This window comes from Pygocentrus nattereri, chromosome 19, assembly GCF_015220715.1.
Source record: "Pygocentrus nattereri isolate fPygNat1 chromosome 19, fPygNat1.pri, whole genome shotgun sequence".
NCBI classification, from domain to species: Eukaryota; Metazoa; Chordata; class Actinopteri; order Characiformes; family Serrasalmidae; genus Pygocentrus; species Pygocentrus nattereri.
The window spans coordinates 5023140-5048593 of record NC_051229.1 but is presented as its reverse complement, the minus strand read 5'-3'; the positions used below and the strand labels follow the sequence as shown (position 1 = coordinate 5048593).

General features: G+C 42.8%; 2 protein-coding genes across 2 annotated transcripts in view; one reads left to right on the top strand and one right to left on the bottom strand.

Moving 5' to 3' along the window:
* Positions 1-103: 103 nt before the first annotated feature.
* Positions 104-11848, top strand: rpl5a (ribosomal protein L5a). Its single transcript, XM_017712279.2, has 8 exons — positions 104-257; positions 1967-2036; positions 4059-4174; positions 4648-4782; positions 6428-6630; positions 8595-8772; positions 10380-10468; positions 11683-11848. The coding sequence occupies exons 1-8, from the start codon at positions 255-257 to the stop codon at positions 11780-11782; spliced, it is 894 nt and encodes a 297-aa protein (XP_017567768.1). The 5' UTR covers positions 104-254; the 3' UTR covers positions 11783-11848.
* A 5158-nt stretch (positions 11849-17006) lies between these two features.
* The window catches only part of dipk1aa (divergent protein kinase domain 1Aa), a 30055-nt gene continuing 21607 nt past the window's right edge, over positions 17007-25454 (bottom strand). Inside the window, exons 3-7 of the mRNA XM_017712280.2 lie at positions 23389-23523; positions 22096-22203; positions 20499-20675; positions 18880-19159; positions 17007-18689 (exon numbers count right to left, since the gene is read on the bottom strand). Coding sequence (XP_017567769.1) covers positions 18157-18689; positions 18880-19159; positions 20499-20675; positions 22096-22203; positions 23389-23523 — 1233 coding nt within the window. The 3' untranslated portion in view covers positions 17007-18156. The remainder of the gene's footprint in view (positions 18690-18879; positions 19160-20498; positions 20676-22095; positions 22204-23388; positions 23524-25454) is intronic.

Sequence of the window (25454 nt, the reverse complement as noted above, 5' to 3'; positions counted from 1 at the left end):
TAGAACTACAGAGTGCAGCTATACAGTAAGTGGAGCTGATAAAGTGGACAGTGAGCGTAGAAACGAGGAGGAGGTCAGAGCGTTAGGTGTAGTGCCCCTCCGGGCCGACAGGGGGCAGGATCACCGCTCTGTGCGCTCGCGCTGCTCTATTTCCTGCCCCGTGCCCTGGACAGCTTCCTTTTCTCAGTGCAGCGGGAGCAGTATCGGAGTCGAAGGGCTTCATCTCCTGACCAGGGAGATCTAACGAGCACAAAATGGTCAGTAAAAAACAACCAGAACCTGCTAAACACCCTCCGAGGCCTTCACGCGACCCTGCCGTGGCCTCGTGAGCGGGGCTCGCGCGCTGTGGCGCGTGGATGGGGGTAGATTGTAGCCGTGTTGCCCCGAGCTCAGAGTCTCGCAGGGCAGCTCCGCTTCTGAGCCGGACGCCCGCGCTGGGCCTTTGATCTAATCGCTCATTAACCAATTACAGAAACACGTGCGTGGAACCTTCAGTCGCGCACGCGGGGGAACGTCCGGCCTTAAACGCTCGCCCGGGCAGCTGGACAGCGGAGCTGGACTGAAGTCCGGGCAGTGACTGAAGGAGGAGTGTAGTTATCAGTGTGGTTCTGTAGCTGATTTGGTTTAAAAGGCAATATTTCTGGTTCTTCTGGGTTGGTGCTTGGTTCTGTACCCACGTGGTAACAGACGGTTCTCCACGGGTTTTTGTTACAGGCATTAATTCTGTTTAGAACCACGAGTTCTAGAAGTTATTCGCTCTTAAAAACAAGATTGCTTTTCTGTAGGGTTCTGTAGTAAAGAGGATAGTTCAGTTTAGAACCATCAGGTCTGTATAGAACCTGCTTAAGTGGTTCTTTGCATGGTGAAGTGGTTCTTCAGATTCATGACTACGTTGTACACGGTTCCTTAGTAAAGGCCGTAGGTCTATTTAGGACCCTAAGTTCTGTATAGAACACTTGACATGCTTAAAGGTTCCTTTGCCTCCTGAACTGGTTCTTCAGATTGATGAGTATGTTGTACACACTTAGGGTTCTGTAGTAATGGGGATGGTTCTGTTTAGAACAATCAGGTCTATATAGAACCTGCTTAAAGGGTTCTTTGCATGTGAAGTGGTTCTTCAGATTGATGAATGCGTTGTACACAAACAGTGGTTCTTCAGAGGTTCCTTAGAAAAGCCAGCAGTTCTGTTTGGAACCATAAGTTCTGCATAGAACAGTTGACATGCTTAAAGGTTCCTCTGCCTGGTGAACTGGTTCTTCAGATTGACGGAGAATGAGTTGTACGCTCTTAAAAAGATGGTCCTTCTGGAGTTCTGTAGTAGGTGAAAGGTTCCGTGTATAAACCAAGAGTTCTACATAGAACACCGAGTAATGATAGTTCTTCGAATCATGAAAGGGTTCTCCCGGTCGGAGGAGAATGTGCTTTAGACAGTGTTAAACAGAAAAGGTTCTCCTGTTGTCACAAGCTTGGCATGGTCACAATAGCAGACCTCTTTTTGGTGCTATATAGAACCAATTTCAAAGAGGTTCTGTGTAGAACCATGTCTAGCTTGTTCTCCATCAGTCTGAAGAACCATTGTCATGCAAAGGGTTCTTTGAGTGTTCATGGTTCTATTTTGAATCGTTTTCTTCACAGAGCACTTGAAGAACCGTCTTTAAGACCGTATATGGTTCTGTATAGCACCAGAAAGAACTCTTCTCTTACAAGCTTGACGTCATGGCAGGGAACCCTTTTGGGTACAGCATAGAACAATTTCAAAAACATATGTGGAACCGTATATAACACAAGCTGAAGAACCATTGTCATTGGCCCAGAGTCCTCGTTCATTTACATTATGAATGTAATTAAATTCAATGTAATTATTTAGTAGTGACTGGTGTTCAGCGTAGCTTTGAGTGTGTAGGTGTGATTTAGTCGTTGTTCGTTCAAACTGCACCTCGTCTAACATCCCGTCTTTCTTTTCCAGGGTTTTGTCAAAGTAGTGAAGAGCAAGGCGTATTTCAAGAGGTACCAGGTCAAATACAGGAGGAGGCGAGGTAACCGGCGTTCTCCGTTCTCAGCGTCCTATGAATTGTTACTGTGAATTTGGCTTGAAGGCCTGTTTCACACCTCCTGCTTCTGAGTGACCATCATGAAAAAGTTCTCCTGATGTAAGAATGTGCTGTTGGTGTTACGTAGATCCTTTTTGAAAGGGGTTCTCAGAAGGCTTCTTCTGCTGTAGATGTCAAGCTTGTTAGAATAGAAGGTTCTGTATATCATGGTCAACAGCACATTGTCCATCAGTCTGAAGAACGCTTTCATGATGCAAAATACCCTTTAATCATGCAAAGGGTTCCTTTGAGTGTTAGTGGTTCTATATCGATTTGAAGAACCAAGTTTAGGTGTGTCAAGCAGCTCTGACTTCCCGAGATGTAACGTTACAGCTATGCAGCACACTCAATATAGTTCAGGGGTCACAACCCAAATGTTAGTAGGGTCAATTTTGCCCTTTAAACAAAAATCAAACCCCCTTGAGAGCCGTACTGTATGTCCATTTCACCACCCTGGCTGTAAGTGTGTCTCAGTATGTGCTGATGTACTAATATACACTAAAATATATAACAGGAATGAAAACGCAGACTTTGCTCTGCTTTAAGCTTTAGCTCGACTGTAGCCGCTTTTCTCGCATCTCCAGCAGGAAACTTCCAAAAGTGGAACCGTTTCTCGTAAAACGTCTCAACGTTCGGCTTTTCATGAGGCTGAAGTCGCGTCTCCTTCGCCAGCTCCTTGTTCTCGTTCCACCTTAAACAGTGCAGCAGCTCCGTTCTCACAGCAGTTACATTGATACTTTCTCCAGACCGAGTAAAAGTACTATTACTTTGTACTACTCATCGATACGGAGTCGGACTTCGGTAGCAGTTGACTTTTTCGCCTCCGTTTGGCTGGCCTACGCGTCACCACCCGTGTTGAAGCAGTGACCGATTCTCTGTTCAAGCTGAGCCTCCTTCACTGCCAGCTTGTCTTTATTAGCGCAGCACTGTGCGTTCGGCTTATGACGTACAGTATCAGCTGTTATTGGAATGTTGGTATCTGGAAATTAAATCTAAAATAAAGTCCTCAGTTCATTACACGACTTTTAAAGCCTTAACAGATTATAAAAAGACCGTCTCACACCATCACAGGTAAACATGTTTAAGAGGGTGAACTCGTACATGACTTAGGGGGCAGTCTTGTGCTGGAGGTTAGGGAGCTGGCCCTGTGACCGGAAGGTCGCCGGTTCGATCCCCAGGGCCGACAGTCCATGACTGAGGTGTCCTTGAGCAAGACACCTAACCCCCAACTGCTCCCCGGGCGCCGTGGATAGGGCTGCCCACCGCTCCGGGCAAGTGTGCTCACTGCCCCCTAGTGTGTGTGTTCACTAGTGTGTATGTGGTGTTTCACTTCACGGATGGGTTAAATGCGGAGGTGGAATTTCCCCGGTTGTGGGACCAAAAAAGTATCACTTAATCTCGATTGTGCCTTAAAGTCGGCTCATTAAAAAGCTTTGCTCCACACGTGAGTGACTTTTCACCATTTTTCTTTGTTGACGCGCTGTTTTCTCTTCTTTCTTGCTCTGTTTTCATTGGCTGTTGCAGGAATCTGTTCTGATTGAGCCGTTGATCAGTTTACACTAGATTACGATGAGCCGTTCAATCAAACGTTCAGTAAACTGGTCTGACGCACAATCGGGAGGCTGTAAATCTGGGTCTGCGACTCCCTCTCCCTCTGTCGACTCCGACTGACCCAAACGTCTGCAGACTAGAGCCGACAAGCACAGACTCGGCTACAATCGGGGTAGAAGTCGTGTAGCGTAACCCGGCTTAAATGAGCCCCATATTGGGTCGATATCAGTGTTGCTGCCTCCCTGGAGTAAAATAAATGAAAGGAAAACATACAGTACAGTTGTCACTCTGTGTCGGTCACTCTGCGCTTAAATGTTGGTCCGATGTTATTAGCCCTGCTCACCCTACCACACTGGCTCTTAACTTCACCGTAGCTTACTTTGTAACGATGTTCTTGCCTGTGATTGTTTGAAACAGAGGGAAAGACCGACTACTTCGCTCGCAAGCGCCTCGTCATCCAAGATAAGAACAAGTACAACACACCCAAGTACAGGATGATCGTTAGATTCTCTAACAGGGATATTGTTTGCCAGGTAAGTTGAACTCGCTTGGGAACGTCTTGCATTTGCTCGGTGGTGTTTTCCCAGTTTTTGCGGTTGACAGCAGTGAAGTTTGTTTTTAAAGCACAGTTAGAATCAAATGTTGGCCAAAGAGATGCACCACAGATTAAGTGTAAGTTAGGAAAACAAATGGAATGAACAGCTGATGTAAATGGAAAACAATTTTCCAGTGAATTTAATATAGCATTGTGTGTTTCTTGTATGTAAAGCACACTCCCAGCCATGTATATCATTGGGGTGGGGCGGTTGGGGGGGTGGTTTAAAAGTGGTCTGTAGTAAGTTTTGACATGAAACCCTTAAAATGTCAGGTAAATGCAGTTTTTCCAGTTTTATTTCACTGGCTTCCATTTAGTGCAACTAAGAGGAGTCAGTCTTTGCTGAGACCTTGTTGCTGTGATGTCTCAAATGACCTGTGTAATTGAGGCATGTCCTGCCCTTGTCTCCAGATCGCGTATGCCAAGATTGAGGGTGACGTGATCGTCTGCGCTGCTTACTCTCACGAGTTGCCGAAATACGGCGTTTCTGTAGGTTTGACGAACTACGCCGCTGCTTACTGCACTGGTCTGCTGTTGGCACGTCGGGTAAGAGCTCTTACACAACACGCCGTGAATCACAACGAATGGAGCGTTTTTAAATCCAGGGCTTTTTGCTTATTGTAAATTCAGGGAATTCTGCTGCGGAATATCAAACCACATGTCGCCAGTCATGGGACATCCACTAAAATATGGAATTTAATCCATTTGGATTCTACTTTTTCACATTTACCTCAGAATAAAGTCGGTCACACCAGTGACGGCGGCTAAAAGCTTCATATGAGATCATGAGCTGAGTGAGAGTCTCTGGGAGACACGGTGGACTCACCGTGAGCTTTTCTTCATAGGTCCTCAGAAAACAGGTGAAAGGAGGTCGAGTGACGTCATCGGAGTGACTTTTATTTCAAAATAAGTTTTATGTTATGCGGGAACACCAGTGACGCGACTCCTGGGGACCACAACTTTCATTAGATATTTTATATTTATTTTTCTTTGTCATTCAATTCATGTTTCGTAGTCATGTTGGATTATTGCAGTTAAAATGACAGTAAAATGTGTTTATTTACCTGAAAATATGCCTCAGTCTTCACACATGACTGAGGACGAGCTCTTCTGTGGTGCTTGGAGTTCAATATGATTGATTTATAAGCCAGTATTGCTAAATTGAGGCTCAAGAAGCTGTAATTGTTCAAATAACTTGGTTTTATTTAAAAATCGAAATGTTCGAATGTTTTTCCAAGCGTAATATATCTGAAAATGCTAGGAACACACAAAGCAGCGTTTCTGTAGAATGACTCCTACGGTACATCAACATCGCAAAAGTCTCGAACCAAGCTGATAGTGTCTGTGATGTCACAAGAACGAGCTCATTTACATATATCCATCTATATGGCCGTTTAGTCCCACCCACTCATGCTAACATTATAAGGAGTGCGGCCAATATTTACATATTTTTACATATACTTACCTATATTTACATATATTTTTAATTGATAATAATGAAAACAACCGGTTTGGTTCTAAGGGATAGACGGAGGTTGGGAAAATACTTACATGGTGTGAATTATCACTCATTGTTGTGTATAAAACTACGCTTAATGTTGTTAGTGGACCTGAAAATGAATGCATGCGCGTTTAAAAAAAGGGTTTTTAGTAAAATAAAGCGAGTCTGTATAGAACCTTTCTTAAAGAATTCTCTATAGCACCCGAAAGGGTTCTTCACGTCGAAACAATAGCACAACACTTTTTGGTGCTATACAGAACCAACTGCAGCACATTCTCCATCAGTCTGAAGAACCTTTTGAGGATGCGGAGAGCCCTTTAATCATTCAGTGTTCATGGTTCAATATAGAACCTTTTTCTCTACTAAAGAACCCATGAACCACTTTTTAGAATGTAGAGGTTTATCAAAATTAAGATTAAAACAGCCTTAAAAAAACTCTTTTAAGGGTTCTGTAGTAACGGCTGTGGTTTTATATCAGACTGTAAACACTAAAGGACCCAGTTTGACTGCATAAATGAATCAAAGCACCGAAAAGGGTCTTGCTGTTAGTCAGAGAACCCTTTTGGTGCTGTATAGAACCCTTTTTTGTTAAGAACGTCGTAAAATTTGGTCCGTTTCTCAGTGTTGGATTGTAAAGGCTGTTATGTTTGATATGCACCACTAATAATGACTGCTCTTGTTCTTCTGCAGCTGCTGAATAAGTTCAGTCTGGATAAGGTGTATGAGGGCCAGGTGGAGGTGACCGGTGAGGAGTTTAATGTCGAGAGTATCGATGGTCAGCCAGGAGTGTTTACCTGCTATCTGGACGCAGGGCTCACCAGAACCACCACCGGAAATAAAGTTTTCGGGGCCCTCAAAGGAGCTGTGGACGGAGGACTGTCCATTCCACACAGGTTGGAGCACGCAGTGCATGAAGTTATGTAGTGTAGCCACGTGACTAGCCTGTCCAGCAGGAGGGTTCAGCTCCACTCTCGGTGGGCTGGACTCCAGTGCGCTTTAGTGGTTCTCTGTCTGCTGTAACAGCTTAGAACACGTCATTACTTACTGCTCAAGGGGAGCCGGCATGTTGAAGGGACTTCAGCTCAAAATTCACGTCTTCAGACGTCTGGTTCCCGTCACCAGCACTGACGGGTCTCTCTAGAGTGGAGCGTTCCACAGCAAACCACTCTGACTTTTAGATATTTACTGTTTAATCTTATAGAAATTTGGCTCCCGAGTGGTGTAACCGTCTAAGCGTTGGCCCGGTCATCAGGAGATCGTGGGTTCGATCCCTGGTGATGCTGCAGTCGTCCGTAGCCGGGAGTCCAGGAGAGCACAATTGGCCTTTGCTCTCTCTGGGTGGGTAGGATGGCCCATCATGCTGAAATTTTTAAAAAATTGGTGGAGTTCCCCTTCAGCACCTTAGTTACTACACACTTAAACATGATGGTTCTTTAATAAAGAAAATGGTTCAGTATAAAACCTCTGAGAACACTCAGAGAACCCTTTGCATGATTAATTGGTTCTTCGGATAATGAAATGGTTCTTCAGATTGGAGAATGTGCTGGATGGTTCTATATAGAACCTTTTAGAAAAGGGTTCTAAAGTAGCATCAAAAAGGGTTCTTTTATCCATACAAGTTTGACATGGAGCCAGTAGCAGATCCCTTTTCGGTGCTATATAGAACCCTTTTCAGAGAGGTTCTTTATAGAACTGTCTGCAGCGAGTTCTCCATTAAACAAATAAAGCAAATTTCACGATGCAAGAACCTTCTAATTGTGCAAAGGGCACTTTGTTATATAGAACCATTTTCTTTACTAAAGAACCCTTGCAGAACCATCATTTAAGCGAGTGTGTTCAATAGATGTTTCAGCAGGAAACTCCAGCTCTGCTAGACTCGAGTTTGTGGTTCTGTATATCGACCCATTTTCTGTATTAAAGACCCTTGAAGAGCCGTCATGTTTAGTGCGTAGGTTTAGGTGTTGAGCGCGACGCTCGCCGCGCCCTGCGGGGCTGCGGCTCCAGTGCTGAGGCTCAGGCGTCTGCGCTGCGGTGAATAAAACTCCAGTGAAACCAGAGAAGCTGTTGTAATCCTGGTCTGATCAGCTTCTTGATGATGAGCCTCTTGAACTGAGCATTTGTAGTTGGTCCTTCATTTGCACAGGTGATGTTAAACATCGTTTTCAAGACGGGGCTGAGAGAAGCTTCGTTCTGGGCGCGCTCGGTAGTTCATCGAGCAGGAAGGGCTGCGCAGCGTCTGTACCACTTCATGTTTTGTTGTTGCGCAAGTTTTAAAATGCACTGTTTAGGGTTCCTGTGGAAGAACCCAGGCAAAGCAAGATTCATCAGGTGCGCAAGACATTCGTTCAGGATAGGTTACCAGCACTCAGGGTGCGTTAGCTTTATTAATGCTGAAGTATCGAATACTGAGGATTTGGTCAGTACCACCCGAGGGAGGGAGGGATGTAATGAAGAAAACCAGGGCTACGTTTTGAGAGGGCAGACAAAATCTAGGGATAGAAATCGAGAGATTATTCCAAAATAATTGAGTCGTCATCTCGAAAGAAAATCTCTCAAAATCAAACCTCCTAAAGGATTCTGTTGACATGTTAACCGTTTCATTATTCAGAAATTTTAAAAATTGGTGGACTTCCCCTTTTATGTGAATTCTTTCTACAGGTTATATAAATCAAATAGAACTTTTTCGATGCCTGCCACGCTGCCCTCTTAACGAAATAACCCCCACAAATCACAGATGGGGGTAAACGGTCTTGCATATAAACCCCCCCCCCCCCCCCCTTTACTGTGATTGGCTGTGCCTGGTTTGGTTATTCAGTGCTATGCTGACCTCTTATGTAATGATTTCTGTGTTTCTCAGCACTAAGCGGTTCCCGGGCTACGACTCTGAAAGCAAAGAGTTCAATGCTGAGGTTCACAGGAAGCACATCCTGGGCCTGAACATTTCGGAGTACATGAGCTACCTGATTGAGGAGGACGAGGATGCCTACAAGAAGCAGTTCTCCCAGTACATCAAGAACGGAGTCACTCCTGAGTCGGTGAGGAGGAGCACACGCTTCCATTTGTGTTACGTTTTCCATCCTCATCCCAAATGTAGTTGATCGGCCAAGACACGTTTGCTTCTGTAGTTTTACCCTGGAGCTGCGCGGCCACTGTAGCTTACCAGTAATGGAACCTTCTACCCTGCCTAATGTGCGTGGTGCTAATTGCATACCTAAATCGTGAGGTCCCACCGTGTCCAGTTATCACAGGGTGTACGTTCACATCACGGCACAAATCCAGTTTCGGTGTGACCGGGAAAAAAAAAAAACTAAAGAATAAACTGCCGTTTGATTTAAAGGCCGTCACCATCGCTTGACCGTGAGGTAAATTTGCCTCTAAAATATGATTTCATCCTCGTTTGTTCAGCTTCTTGATGATGAGCCTCTTGAACTGAGCATTTGTAGTTGGTCCTTCATTTGCACAGGTGATGTTAAACATCGTTTTCAAGACGGGGCTGAAAGAAGCTTCTAAATTTGGCAAGACTGGAGTGAATACTTTAGCTTGAAGGTGCTCTCGGTACGTTATGTGATAGAGTGGAAACCACTCGGTTTCAGAAGTTTATTGAAATTTTATTAGTAATGAAGTAAAAATCTGATTAATTTGAGGTTAAGTGGAGTAATCAGACTTTTTAGAGAAAAAGAATATATATATATTTATATATTTTGTGTGTAATATATCGCTACTGTTGGAAGAAAACCTATTAAATTTACAGGTGAAAGAAAAAAACCTACTTCACTTTTAATGTAAGTCAATGGAACCAGAATTTTTCCCGTGTCATTTTGGGTAATTTCTTTAAGGCCTGTCATCATAAAATTTACAAACAATGTAAAGAGTAACAGACACTTTCAAATTGTCAAAAACTGAAGAATGCCAAAAATGGAGATACAAGGTTTTCTTCTGACAGCAACTATAGATAGATAGATAGATAGATAGATATATCTATAGAGATATAGAGAGAGAGAGAGAGAGAAATAAAATAAAATAAAATATGAGGCTTAAATGTTCAATAACTGCCTTTCAAAAGTTTCAAACTTGTATTGATAAATGATACAGAAAATATGAAAATGCAGAAAAACGCTGTTTTTATCATTTGTGTAAATGTCAGTCCTGGGCACAGGATAAACACCACACCTTAAAATAAGACTTTAGTTGTAATTATGTATGTACAGAAAACTTGATTAGGCTTTAAAAAGCGCTGCTAGTTACTGAGAATTCACTGTTAATGTTAAACGTCTGTCCAGTGATCTGACCTGTAACACATTCCCGGAGAGTATTAAACCGTATAAAAGAGCTCAGCACAGGACGAGGGCTCTTCACTTCATTCCAACATGTGGAAGCGATACTTTTATGGCTGCACGATATGGGCAACGCATCTGTATTGCGATTCTGTTTCTACATATTGGCGTACAGTACAATACAGTACATTGAATTCATTGGTGAAGCAGTGACGTGGTTTAAAGATGAATCTGCGTTATTTTGCTTCACTAATGGACTTTTGTTGGATTAGAAACTCCTGGATATCTGATTATACATCCATCATATGAATAATAATTATAGTGAATGTTATTGAGTTCTGGTGTAATTGAGTGTGTGGATGTTCCAGGTGGAGGGAATGTACAAAAAGGCTCATGCTGCCATTCGTGAGAACCCAGTCCATGAGAAGAAGCCTCAGAGAGAGATCAAGAAGAAGAGGTGAGTTGTCGTGGTTTAGCCTCGGTTTGTGAGAAGAGGTGATGGTTAATATAAAACTCTTTTCCAAACTCTTGTGGGGAGGAGGATCTACTGAAAGAGTATTATATTCAATAACGTGTGCAGTAGGGACATATATTAACTTTTAAATATGAATAAATAAGTTTCCCTTTTCTCCTCGTATTTTCTCTAAATCAGTCACTGACATATAAAGTTATTCAGAGAGGTTTGGTGTGAAATGGTTGATTGTAGACACCATGACTACAACACAGGCATCTTACTTACCATCCAGAACCACCAGTGAAACCATCAAAGTCCTTGAGCGCATGTAAACGCACACAATTAGATGATTGGAGGGGGGTGGACTCCAGGTCTACGCGAGTCAGTCATCAGATTTGTGCTGTGAAAGCAGCCAATAAGCTCACAGGAGACGACGTGATGTAAACGCAACGTAAAACTCAAACTTGATGCTGTGGCTCTTTTTTAAAAACATTGCCGCTTTCTCTGAAAATATGAACCTGCATCATCAAGATGATGAAGAATATTTAAATCCTTCAGCACGTATTTGGTTTCAGCGTCACTGTAAAAGTGTCTCGCGGCGTCGCCGCTCGCTTATTTCCGGTACCGCGGCCTGTTATCACACATGCTCAGACTGAGCGATCTGAAAGAAATCAGAGTAAGAGCTCACAGCGCTGAGAAATCTGACTACTGAACTAAAATCCAGCCTCTTTATCAGGTTTCTACACATTACTCTGATCTAAGAAATCAGTGCTTTTTTTTCCAGCACCATTTGAATCAGATAACCGCAGAAATCTGATTGATTAAATATCAATGTCTCAGACACAAGGCAGCGTATTCATCAGTGTCATGTAATAACGGTGATGGAGCTTCTAGAGGCATTAAACTATTCAGACGTCCGGTTCCCATCAGCAACACTAAGAGCAATTCTGACCGTCAAGCTTTCACACCAAACCACTCGGAGTAACGCTGGAACTGTCCAGCACGGTATTCGGGTATCCATGAAGGCGAGAAGGTGATGACATGGTGAGGTTTTGGTGGAAGGCCAATTTAAGTTTAACCGAAGATTATGGGAAAGGAGGAATTTGGACTTTTAGCTTTGTGAAATCTGTATTTAAGACCAGCTTACGGTGCAGCCGGGTTTCTGATCCGACCGTAACGCCTCTCGGCAGTAATGAATCCATGTATTTATTTTCCAGGTGGAACCGCAAGAAGCTCACTCTGTCCCAGAAGAAGGACCGCGTGGCCCAGAAGAAGGCCAGCTTCCTCCGAGCTCAGGAAGCCGCTGATGATGAGTGAAGAGATGAACAGTCTACTGCTCCAAAGAAAATGTGCGCCTTATCCAAATAAATCATTTGGAAAAGACGTTGTTGTTGTTGTCTTTATTACGTCCAGTGTTGGAATAGTTGTCACATGCTGATGCTCCTTCAGGAAGAGGTCGGTCTTGGATGTACAGGCAACACTGCGTCATCAAAAACAACGTTTAGAGGACTTTTACTCCATGAACGAGAAACAATGAGTAGAAGTACAAGATCAAAAAAACTGAGTGCTGAGTGACTGCAGTGGAAGTCCAGCATCTGTCAGCATAGGAACTGAAGGTGGTATCTCACTTCTTTTTAGATTTTAAAATGAAACGCTTGGGCTTCAAAGCTTTAGATGTGACCAGTCGCAAAGTAACAATGTTCTCACAAACAAAAACTGCACAGAATCAAACACGGAAAAGGTATTGATACCTAAAAATTAATGACTACCATAGAACTGGGATTCCTTTGCTCGCTGGCGTGAAAAGTAGTAAAAGTATTTTTAAATACTCAGGAAAGTACAAATCCATCAATATGAGTATATGCAGTTAAATGTGTATCCCAAGCAAAGAGAAAGATTTAAAAAGAACGTTGATGATTTGGAGACTTGGTGTTTATAATCACTCCAGCTGGTTTTCTGATGCGTTTAATCCACGATGAGAAACTACCACTAAAAAGTTACGAGGCTGAAGTCGCCTCTCGCTCACCAGCTTCTTGTTCCGAGTTTTCCCATTCCACCTTAAATAGTGCAGCGGTTACATTCTGGCACCATTTAAGGTGGAACAGGATCATTCGAATAAGAAACGACTTCAGCCTCAAAGTCGAAGGCGAGACCTTTTACAGGAAACTTCTACTTTCGTGGAAAAGTTCCCTGCCAGAGATGCGAGAAAAGCGGCTATAACTGAGGTACAGCTTAAAGCGGAACAGCGTATGTGCGTTTTAGCTCTATTTTAAGCCGAGATTAGGGCATTAGCACAGACGTTTACAGCCCAGATGGTGAAACTACTTCGATAAAATGGACGTGAGATGTTGTGGCTCTCAAAACGGTTAGATTTTTGTTGAGACTCGACAAAATGGCTCAACATCTGAGTTGCAAACAGAAAGGAGTTGGTAACTAAAAATGAATGGCTGCAATGTAACTGGGTAAAGCAGATTCCTTTACTCACTAGCATGCTTGAAAAGTAAAAGTACTTTTAAATACTTTTACTTTTCAAGCATGCTAGTGAGTAAAGTACTTTTACTTTTCAAGCATGCTAGTGAGTAAAGTACTTTTAAATACTTTTACTTTTCAAGCATGCTAGTGAGTAAAGTACTTTTAAATACTTTTACTTTTCAAGCATGCTAGTGAGTAAAGTACTTTTAAATTCTTGGGAAATACTCAAAGTACAAATCCAATGCTTTACTTAAGTATATGTAGTTTAATATGCACTTAGAAAGGTAAACTAGTTACAACCCACCTCTGGTACTAGAGTACGTTCTTAAAGCTGGTGCTTCAAGTGTTCTTTAGTAAAGAAAGTGGTTCTATGTAGAACCCTATACACTCAAAGAACCCTTTGCCTAGTAAAAGGGTTCTTTGGATTGACAGACTGTTCTATATAGAACATTTTCCAAAAGGGTTCTTTTGTTCGAAGTTGGACATCGTAACAATAGAAGAGCCCTTTTCAGAAAGGTTCTATATAGAACCATCTACAGCACATTCTTCATCAGGCTACAGAACCTTAAATCATGCGCAGGATTCATGGTTCTATACAGAACCACCTTGAAGACTACATATAAAAACCGAGTCGGGTGTAAATATTGGAAAGTGATCACAGGGAAGGCGGTTTAAGTGCAACAAAACATTTTAATGTGCAAAGTCATGCATTTATACTTTAAAATAGAAATATTCTCATCATTTCATCCTCATAACAGCAGCAGTGACCTTCAGCAATGGACTGTTCATAGTATGATTGCACACGAACTGAATTTGATGACCTTTTGATACAAAACACTGCAGAAAAAATGTCCCGTCACATCCAGTCATAAAGAAGCCGCGTCCATTCGTTCCAGCATGTGGTCAGCAAACCGTTTCCCGCGTTAAATCGTACAGAATTCAGCAACGGCAGACGTGCCACTTTATTAGAAACACTCAGCTAAAACCCGCACTCGTTGGCCATTTTATCAGAAACGCCTCGTGTATAGATGCTCTTTGTAGATTTACAGTTACGGATTGCACATTTTCTCAGCCCCTCTACTCCTGCCCAGCCTAGGACCACCGCTCCAAAGGTTTTATTTGGGTGGTGGACCACTAAGCCAGAGACCACCCTTCCTTTCTTTCATTTCCAGTCAAAACGGCCATCAAGTTGTTCATTTTTCATTCAGAAACTCATTTTCAGTTTTCAGTGTCAGAAAAAAAAAAAACTACAGCTAATCCAGCCGGTTTTAGTTTTTAGTGTGTCCACTCATTTATTACAGCGTCCACTCTTTTCTAGAGACTCGCTCTCAGTTTCCCAATGAAATCCGCAGTGATATTTTTCCAGTTCAGTCTTAGCTGAATTTTAACGGCAACTACAAATTTAGATTTAGGTCAGGGGTCGGCGACAGGCGGCTCCTTCACTGCCCTGTTGAGGCTCCACAGCAGAATTAGTTTTAGTAGGTAATAATAAAATCATCCTCCTCTACAGTGAAATAAAGCTCTGCTGATCCTTCAACTCAGTTTAACAGTAAATGGTCTTAAACGCTGGAGTTAATGTAGAACTGCTGATTCACCCTTTAACCCTGAAGATCAGCGCAGACTGCTGGTCACCATAGCAACGCAGACAACAGTCTCACCCAGCTAGTAGCTAAAGAAAGGCAGAGAGAGAGATTTAAGACGAACGTTGAAAATTTGGAGACGAACTGACTTATTGACATTTATGATCACTCGAGCTGGGTTCCTGATACGTTTAGTCTGAAAGGAGAAACTATCAAACACTAAAAAGTCGCGAGGCTGAATTTTCCCATTTCACCTTAAATGGCGCAACAGTTCCATTCTGGCTCCTCAGGCACCGTTTAAGGTGGAACGGGAAAATTCAAACAAGAATCTGGTGACGTAAAGTTGAATGTTAAGAGACATTTTACAAGAAACTGTTTAGTTTTGTGGAAAAGTTTCCTGCTGGAGATGTGAGAAAAGTGGCTTAGCTGAGCTGAAGCTTAAAGCAAAGTAAGTCTGTTTTCACTATATTTTTTTAGCCTATACTAAAACTTCAGCGCATACCGAGACACATTTACAGCCAGTACGGTGGAACATTACTTCGATAAAATGGACATGAAATGTTTCGGCTCCCAGGGTGCTTAGACTTCTGCTCAAACAACAAAATGACTTAACGTTTAGGTTGCCGACCCCTGATTTACAACAGAGAAGACAGTTCTGGTATCTACCAGGTCTTCCAGGACCATCTCCTTCCATTTGTATCCAACCTCCTCAGAAACACCTCCTGAAAACTGAATGTTTTGACTGGAATCATTTCATTTTCTCCTCCCTTGTGCACTTAAAAATACCTAATTATTCACTGGTAACATGCAAACCACAGCATAATGACGATCTTTAAGGAGAGTCCTGATTGAGTACCTAATAAAAATGACAAGACCTGTACAATCAATCACAGTTGGTGGTTAGTACATCCTTCAGCATTCTGTACGTTGTGTTCTCATCCAAGAATGGATGCAAAAAAAGCTTCATCTTCCCTTCACAAGACTTGAAGGAAGTGTTAAAAATAGCATGATCAGTGATCACTTGTGTATGGCACCATTTGGTCTGCAGACGTTACAAATGCAAGTACAAATGAATGTGCCAAATACATACAAACATACATACAAACACTATTGGCAATTAAACGTGGTAATGAGTCCCTATTTAAACTCTCCCACCACCTCTGTTCTGCAGTAAGAGCAGCGGAAACCGCGGTCGCAGCGCTACACTCGGCCAAGAGCGACTGCCGTCCAGCTTCCTGTCTGCTCAATACCTCGGACTCCTTCAATGGACCACAAAACAAGCAAGATTCAACCACATTCACCCTTCTTTAAACCCAAGGGTGTCCAGCTCCAGCCCTGGAGGTCCTTTTGTGGCAATTTCATCAGCAACTATAGTAACCACAATGAGACATTATAGAGAAATGAGTCAGAATCGTTCACAGTGGTGGCGATAGGAACCAGACGTCTGAAGAAATTTGAATGCCTCGGAAATCTCTCATAGAAATGGTTAGGCCACCCGAGACATTGCACAATAGTTTCGAGAAACTTCTTGTCTGAACAAAACCTCGTATCTCCAAAACGGTAACTTTTCAGGAGAAGGAAAAAACCTGCTTTACTTTTCATGCAAGTCAATGGAACCAGAATTTTTTTCCAAGTCATTTTGTGTCGTTTCTCTGGGTCCATTCTTCACGAAATGTGCACACAATGTAAAGGACAACGGGTATTTTCAAATGATGTGAAAAACGACCAAAAATGGAGACGAGAGGTTTTCTTCTGATAGCAGCCATAGTGCCAGAGAGGTAGAGGGAAGATCTGAGGCAAAACAGCCTCCCAAAATAGACCCCAGACATCTACCTCTAAAAGCTCCCTCAAGATATTACATGAAATGCTTATGAATATGCTATCTACTGCCTAAAATATTGTTGTAAGTACCTTTTCATTCACTATTTTACCATCAATACTCATCAATGAAGCTTGTGTAAGACGTGTAGGTTCACTGGTGGCTCTGGATAGTAAATAAAATGGCTATATTTGTGTTGTAGTCATGGCGACCCCTGGTTCCCATCACCACCACTGTATGATTAGAGTATCTACCATCAATCATCTCACACCAAACCACTCAATGAGTTTTTCTCTTATTATGTACCGAGTTTGGGCTCAAGATATCTGGTTAATTTTGGGAAATTCCTCTCGAACCAGAGAAAAATCACCAAACTATGCCAGACTAAGGTCCTCCAAGACCAGAGCTGTCCACCCCTTGTTTCAGGAATTCACAGGGCCAGTCCATGAGGACAGAGGTTCTCAACTCCAATCCTGGGGAACCACTGCTCTGCACAGATTTACATATTCTCTGCCCCCAATCTTGATCCAACATATAAAGGGCTTGATAATTAGTTGTGTTGTAGGGCTGCAACAAACCAACGTTTCTATAATCGACTGATCAACTAATTGAACCACCTGCACGTTTTCTCTTGCTTTACTCTCTATATCTCTGCTGTTTTATGTGTGTGACGATGGAACTCTTCTTTTATGGTCACAAAAAAAAAAAAGAATAGAAGACAACGTCGCCCCCTAGACTTCCTCTAGTGTACTGCAATCTGTCGGAATGATTGTTGTTATTGTAACATAACCCTGTATCCATTAAAAAAGGTAAGGTTATGGGAGACATCAAAAAATGTGGTCCATAAATCGACAAACGCGACTGCTGGACCAAAACTATGGGCTAATTTAAAAAATAATAATTTAAGTTCCTGAATAGGCGAGTTTGTCATTTATTTGAGGTACATTTTGTAATTTTAATAAAAGGTGCAACAGGCGATTGGTTTTGCTCGACAGACCGGCAAAAAAACGAAATGCAGCTAAAAATACTGGAGTTTTTGCAACGACAACAGCACAACTACAATGATGAAGCCCATCAAGAGCAAACATCTGCAGGTGAAGACACAGACCTTCGTCCACTGAGCTTAAGCTGCCCCAATCACGGTATTTATGTTCAGTTTAACATGAGCTAATAATTTACAGTAAATATAACTAACACTTTAGAATATAAACATTTCAGTATCTGTTTATTATATTAATATACTATAATTATAAACACCGTCATCAGCCTGAAACCAGGGCTCCTTTGTATGTTAGTACTGACATGGCCTGAAATCATATGTTCCACGTGCCATATGAGAAACCGTTATATCGCAGCACATTAATACAGAATTCAGCTGATGAGCTCATGTTTATATCAAGTATATTACAACAGGTCACAACGTGACCTCAGCCAATCAGATTTCAGAACCAGAACTCTTGTTTTAACTGACATTCTGATGGGCAGCATCCTTGATTTGAGGCTTGTTGGTTAACGATTTGCCATAATTTGCATTTCTAACGTTACTGTAGCAAGATTTAAGTCCACGGTGTCAAATGGTTTAAAGAAAAAAAGTGAAGAAAAAAAAAAAAAAAAGCAACTACAAGCTTTTGCTGCGACAGTGACGACAGGAACATGGCGGAGAATTACACGGCGATTTCGTTTTTAAGCAAATGGCACATATTCATTCAACGTTTCTAAGGGCTAATCGACTTTATAGCTGTAGTGCATCCCTAGAGTGGCGAGACAGAGAACGAGAGACTGTGCAGGGTCGTGATTCTCCGCGACTGGAAGCCTCAGCTTTACGAGTCCTTTGTGTGCGAGATTTGTTTCCACAGCAGTGTTTTCAGGTTGTTGAGGATGAGCGAGTGCTCCATCTCCATGTGCTCGGCCGAGCCCCTGAGCGCCATGCAGGCGTACAGCTGCTTCTCCAGCTCGTCCCGCAGGTGTGCCGGTGCCCCCCGCAGGAGGTAGTCCTTCAACGCCCCGCAGGCTCTGGCCAGGTTGGGCTGGCTCACCTGTGCCGTGCAGCGGCCTTCGGCGTGGTCGCACGTTGTCCGGCAATCAACTCCATACACGCAGTCGTGGTCCTCCTGGCACCGCTGCAGCCTCATGGCCCTCCTGAAGGCCTCCTCCGGCACCACCAGCCGACCGTCCACCAAGCGCAAGTCGTGCCGCTCTGTGTAGCCGAAGCTGCCGGGCCTCATGTCGCACATGAGGAAGCTGCCAAACGGCCCGTGGAAGACGTCCTCCACCAGCTCCAGCAGGCCGATGGAGATCTTTGCCTTCCGCGGCCAAGACGGTGTGAACCACTGGTCCAGGCTGCGGCGGAAACCTGGGTAATATGATGATATATTCAAAATTTTATATTATTATTATTATTATTATTATTATTATTATTATTATTATATCTTTGTTCTTTTAAAAAAATGTTTCACACAACAACAACAGAAAAACTAAATATCACTATACAGATTGTGAATCATGAAAACGACTGATATTTTCCCCATATTGCCCACCCTTACCTGCAGGGACCCACAGCTCCAGGGGCCAGGGCAGGCTGAGGCCATACAGAGGGGTGTAAGGGACCCTCTCCACCACGTACAGATCACCGCAGAAGCCCAGCAGCTTGGGCGTGTGCTCACGGTCCTGCAGAACTACGGCCAATAAGACCTCATTAAGCTGCAGCAAAGCCCAGGCAGATTTGGCCTCCGGAAGAGAGACGCGGCCGTCTTTGTTGCCATCGGCAACGGTCAGGATCAGGGACACCAAGCCAGCCAGGCTGGCTTGTTCCCCAACCTTGGCCTGAAGGTCAGAGTGAGAGATAAAGAGCAAAGTTTAATCTAAACAGCTGCTCATGTTTTGACTGAATCATGCCTTTCAGTGTTGACTGGGACTGAAATCTCACTCGGCTGACAAATTCCGCCAATATTACGATGCCGCAGATTTACTGGCACCCATGAAAATCTAGTCCAGGGGTCGGCAACTTACTCCCATTTTGCAGTTTTTAGGTATAAATAAAATGATCCTCCTTTACAGTAAAATAAAGCTCTGCTGATTCACCCTTTAAAGATCAGCACGGACTACTGGTCACCATAGCAACACGGACAACTCACCTAGCTAGCAGTTAACGAAAAGGCAGAGAGACTTAAGATGAATATTGATCATTTAGAGACAAACTGACATTTACATTTATCATCACACTGAAAAGATGCAAGGCTTCTCATTCGAAAGGTGATTCACCACTTAAGGTGAAACAGGAAAATTCGGACAAGCGCCTGGCGAATGAGAAGCAACTTCCGTCTCATCAAAAATAAGTAAATAAATAAAAAACCTTGAGAGACATTTTACAAGAAAATGTTCCACTTTTAGAAAAGTTTTCTGCTGGAGATGTGAGGAAAGCGGCGTAGCTGAACTAAAGCTCAAAGCAGAACAAAGGAAGTCGGCGTTTTCGTTTATATAACATTTTAATCTATACTCATACATCAGCACCTACGGAGACATTTACAGCCAAGGAGGTGGAATGGACATAAAAGTTCGTGGCAAAGTGACTCTTCTTACCACTTGGGTTTGCCGACCCCTGATCTAACCAAAAAAGCACCAATAACATCTTTCTGAATAAATAATGAATAAAGACTATGAAGAAAACCAGCAGGGTCTCAAGGGGTGCTTTAAAACTGAAAAATTGAGAACTGACACATCAGTCAGTAAAATACCGTTTTAATGTTTAAAACTACTGGAGTCTGTTTAGTTTTTGCATAAGTAAAATTACAACTATGAGGGACGCACCAATCATGATCTTTTACGGCCGACTCCCAATTTCTTGACAGCCAAATTGGCTGTGGCTGATTTTTATTTGCACATTTCTAGCACTTTCTAGCCAAACCTGCAGTATAAACAACATTATTTACTGTTTAATGGGCTGAATTTTAAATTAGTTGCTCTATTAAAAATAATAGATCAAAATCCAATTGAACAAATCTTTTATCTAGGTCACTGAAAGTTCAATGATTTTGTGTTTCGAGCACATATCTGCAGAATCTGGGGAAGTCTGGCAGATACACATCGGTTATTGGAATTTGTAGCTCTTTAAAAACTGCCATCAGAACACTTCTTATCAGTTGGGCCCCATTAGTGACCACACCTTCAGGTGGCTGGACACCATCTCCTTGAACTTCTCCACAGAGGTTCCTCGAGTTGGTTTCTCGAAAAGCGCCGCCTCCTTCCTCGGCTCCAGCTCCTCTCCCAGCTCATAATGCAGCACGTCATCCAGCTGACACTTGATCACTCCATCCACGTCCCCCCAGCTACCTGTATACACCTGACGGTAGTGGACAAAGAACACAAATTACAGGAACAGCAACACAAGACAGTGATGACGTACACAGACTTCGTTACTGCCCACCACACGTCAAGCACTACATCCAAGATCAATACACCAAGTCATCACGTAACGTTTAATGTATCAGTCTAATATATTCACTGTATTTCCAAAAGTATTCGCTCGTCTGGCTTCACAGGCATATGAACTTCAGTGAGATCCCGTTCTTAATCCATAGGGTTTAATATGATGTCGGCCCACCCTTTGCAGCTATAACAGCTTCAACTCTTCTGGGAAGGCTTTCCACAAGGGTTAGGAGTGTGTTTATGGGAATTTTTAACCGTTCTTCCAGAAGCGCATTTGTGAGGTCAGACACTGATGTTGGACGAGAAGGCCTGGCTCACAGTCTCCGCTCTAATTCATCCCAAAGGTGTTCTATCAGGTTGAGGTCAGGACTCTGTGCAGGCCAGTCAAGTTCTTCCACACCAAACTCCCTCATCCGTGTCTTTATGGACCTGCTTTGTGCACTGGTGCGCAGTCATGTTGGAACAGGAAGGGGCCGTCCCCAAACTGTTCCCACAAAGTTGGGAGCATGAAATTGTCCAAAATCTCTTGGTGCTGAAGCTTTAAGAGTTCCTTTCACTGGAACTAAGGGGCCGAGCCCAACTCCTGAAAAACACCCCCACACCATCATCCCCCCTCCACCAAACTTTACACTTGGCACAAACCAGGTTTTGCACTTATATACACTATATTGCCAAAAGTATTCGCTCATCTGGCTTCACACGTATGAACTTGAGTGACATCCAATTCTTAATCCGTAGGGTTTAGTATGATGTCAGCCCACCAGCTTCAACTCTTCTGGGAAGGCTTTCCACAAGGGTTAGGAGAGTGTTTATGGGAATTTTTGACCGTTCTTCCAGAAGTGCATTTGTGAGGTCAGACACTGATGTTGGACGAGAAGGCCTGGCTCACAGTCTCCGCTATAATTCATCCCAAAGGTGTTCTATGGGGTTGAGGTCAGGACTCTGTGCAGGCCAGTCAAGTTCTTCCACACCGAACTGGCTCATCCGTGTCTTTATGGACCTGCTTCGTGCACTGGTGTGCAGTCATGTGGGCTATGCGCCTAAGATTTTCACTCATTTTCAGTTCAGTGAAAGACCAACGTCTCTCTTTCTTGACACAGACTATAGCTATACACTGTAATCTCTTTACAAACTTTTTACAAAACAGCATGCGAACTTAGTAAACTTCTATTTTCAGTTCTGTGTCTTGAATTTCAGGGCATCACAACAGTTGCTCTGTTGTCGACATGCTCAGTAATGAATTCCCCCCCGGGGTTAAATTAAACTGATTTACTCATGAATGGCGGCCATTCAATGATGAACCTTCTCACTACTGAAGAAAAAAAAATGCTCACCTGATTGTTTGGCTTGCTGGACAAACACCTCCCGAAATAGAGCGAGCCTTTCTCACACAGACTACTGCAGGCAGAGCCATCGATCACGCCCTTTCTGTACTTATCACACTGGAAGGAAAGGTTAAGAACGTTAGCGCCTCATTCGGAAATATTACAGTGCATGAGCAAATCAATAACCCACAAAACATACAAGTTCAAGTGAGAACTAATAGGTGGTGCTGTGGAATTAGGAATACTAATTAATATTTAAATTTGATTGAGAACCCCCCCCAAAAAAAACACACAAAAACAAACGTAGCTGCTTTTCCCGCATCTCCAGCAGGACACACTTCTGAAAAAGTAGAACAGTTTCTCGTAAAACGTCTCAACGTTAAGACTGCTTTACGAGGCTGAAGTCGCTTCTCATTCGCCAGCTTCTTGTTCGATTTTCCCGTTCCACCTTAAATCGTGCAGCAGTTACATTCTGGCACCTCAGGCGCCATTTAAGGTGGAACGGGAAAATTCGAACAAGAAGCTGGCGAACGAGAAACTTCAGCATCACATCGACTTGGTGTTCGTCAGTTTCTCATTGCAGATTAAACGCATGAGGACTCCAGCTGGAGTGATTATAAATGCTAACAAGTCCGTCCGGTCTTCAAATTATCGATGTTCGTCTTAAATCTCTCTCTTTACCGTTTCGTTAGCTACTAGCTGGGCAAGACTGTTCTCTGCGTTGCTATGGTGACCAGCCGTCTGCGCTGATCTTCAGGGTTAAAGGGTGAATCAGCAGTTCTACATTAACTCCAGCGTTTAAGACCATTTACTGTTAAACTGAGTTGAAGGATCAGCAGAGCTTTATTTTACTGTAGAGGAGGATTATTTTATTATTACCTACTGATCTGATTCAGCTGTGGAGCCGCAACAGGGCAGTAAAAGAGCCACATGTTTCCGACCGCTGTCTGACTGAAAACATCTATTAGAGTACACTGTTCGCCTGTGTGCTGAGCTCTTCAGCCCAGACTACAGTACACATTAGTGAGATCCTGCTGGTGTGGGTTTCCTCTCTCTCAGTGATGACCACAAAAGCAATCTGAGTGCCAACTTGTGGAGAATGCTCAGAACTGCTGAACCTTCAGATTCCCCGTTTGTCAATCAAACTGCAAACTAAACACTAAAATAATTACTGAGAACATTCATTTAAGTTATTGATTTTTTTTATTGAGTAATCATGACAGTTTGTTACCAATGTGTTTGATCTAATATCACATGGTGATGTAATGGCAGCACATTTAACTGACACCAAGTCGAACTCACTATGTTGTTCTGACATTCTCGTCCTCGGCACAGCTCTGTGTAAGAGGAGTACTGCACGTAGATCACCCAACTGCCCACGAACACGGTCAGCCACGTCAGGAACAGGTACTTCACCCGGACGTGGGACAGGCGGACCTGGGCAGGGAACAAAGCAGTCACTATGATCTACAAAAGAGTGGGCGATATGGCAAAAACATGCCATCATAATCCTCAGACAATTACATAATACACAATATGCATCACAATTTTATATATATATGTGTGTGTGTGTGTGTGTGTGTGTTTGTGTGCGTGTGTGTACATATACACACACACATACATACATATATACAAAATCAAAACAACTGGTAAAAATAACTTAATAATTAATACTATAAGACACCAGAGTAGTGACCGGACATCCAATCAGCTAAGTGTTACTGTGCACTTTCATAAGCTCCATTCAGAAGCTGGGCGTCGTGTGAGGCTGTAGCTCTTCTCTCCAGTCTAATAGACGGTGACGTCATTTTAAACCCTTATAATAAAAGAAGCTGAACTTTGTTTTTCTACTGAAAGTCGACCCGTTTTTCCCCAAATCTGGGCTCTAAACTATGAACAGACGGCGTCTCTTCAGTGATCTGCTCTGGAAACATCACTTTTAGAAAACAACACAAAGAGCGGCGCAGATTTTTGGCTTTCAGCAGTAAATTGTGAGCATATAGTGATGTGTGGAGATCATAAAACACACGTTCTGTTAATCTGAGAGGCTTTTACAAATATAAATAAATAAATAAATAAAATTAAAATGTACATTTATTTCATGCAGTTACTGAATAATTTGCCGTATGACCTGGTCATGAAAATTCAGATGGACAAACCAAAACACACCCGGGAGAATAAGAGGTTAATATAATAATCTTAACTTAAAATTAACTTAAAAGGTAAACTGGAAATGTGCAGAGGACTTGAATGGCATCACTGAAGGGTTTTTGTCTTTTTTTTGCTTCCTGTTATACTGGTTTCTTATATTTGTTTATTTTTATGGTTTAGTTCATGACACCCAGTCAGCAGTGCTGAATCGCTGCAAGCTGATGTTTAAATATTAATAACAAAATAAACAAGTAACATTTTACAGGTTAATCAAAGATTCTGGGTGATGATCTGCTCTACAGTGAACTGGGCTGAACCCCAGATCTTTACACACTTTATCTGCTTGTAAACTTCCACCAGCTGCATGATGGGGAATGATCTCAAAACTCGAGCTACAGTCTTGTAAATAGTGACGGTGCAAGATTCCTTGTCTTTTCACAGTCTGTGACTAAAAACCGTGACGGGCTCTAGATGTGAAAAGGTGTCAGACTAGCATAACCTGCTCCTGCTGCAGTACCGTCGTCAACCACCAGGGGGTACACTGGGAGAATTCATGTTGGAGGGACTGACGAAACCTGCAGTGACTTTCTGACCCAAAAGAAAAATCAATAAATCGAAGTAGTTTCACCACATTTACACACTGTTGCCACCTCTTAACTGAAGGCATACCAGTATAAATCACTAACCAGCAAGAATCACTGCTGCTCCACATTAGTTTAAATGCCTTGTAATGTTATGAACTTGAATGATGGTTTAAAAAAAAAAAAAAAAAAAAAAATTTAAACTGCTACACTGAAAATTCCAGCACACGATATGCTCACTTCCGAGGTTTAAATTAGGAAGCATACAGAAACTCCGCACAGAAAGGACCCACACACACACACCCCCATCCATCCTTCCATCCATCCCTCCATCCATCCATCCATCCATCCCTCCATCCATCCATCCCTCCATCCATCCATCCCTCCATCCATCCCTCCATCCATCCCTCCATCCATCCATCCCTCCATCCCACAAAATGATATAACTTGCGTTTCCTGAAGGAACACAGAATAGTTGCGCTGGTTTAATGGTTCCCATTTCCTCCTAGGTTGTTACTAGTTTCTATGGTGATTTCTCTGGTGCTGGCTGGTTGCTACAATGTTGCTAAGTGGTTGCTATGGCATTGCTAAGTGTTTGTTGTGCGGTTGCTATGGCGTTGCTGTGCGGTTGCTATG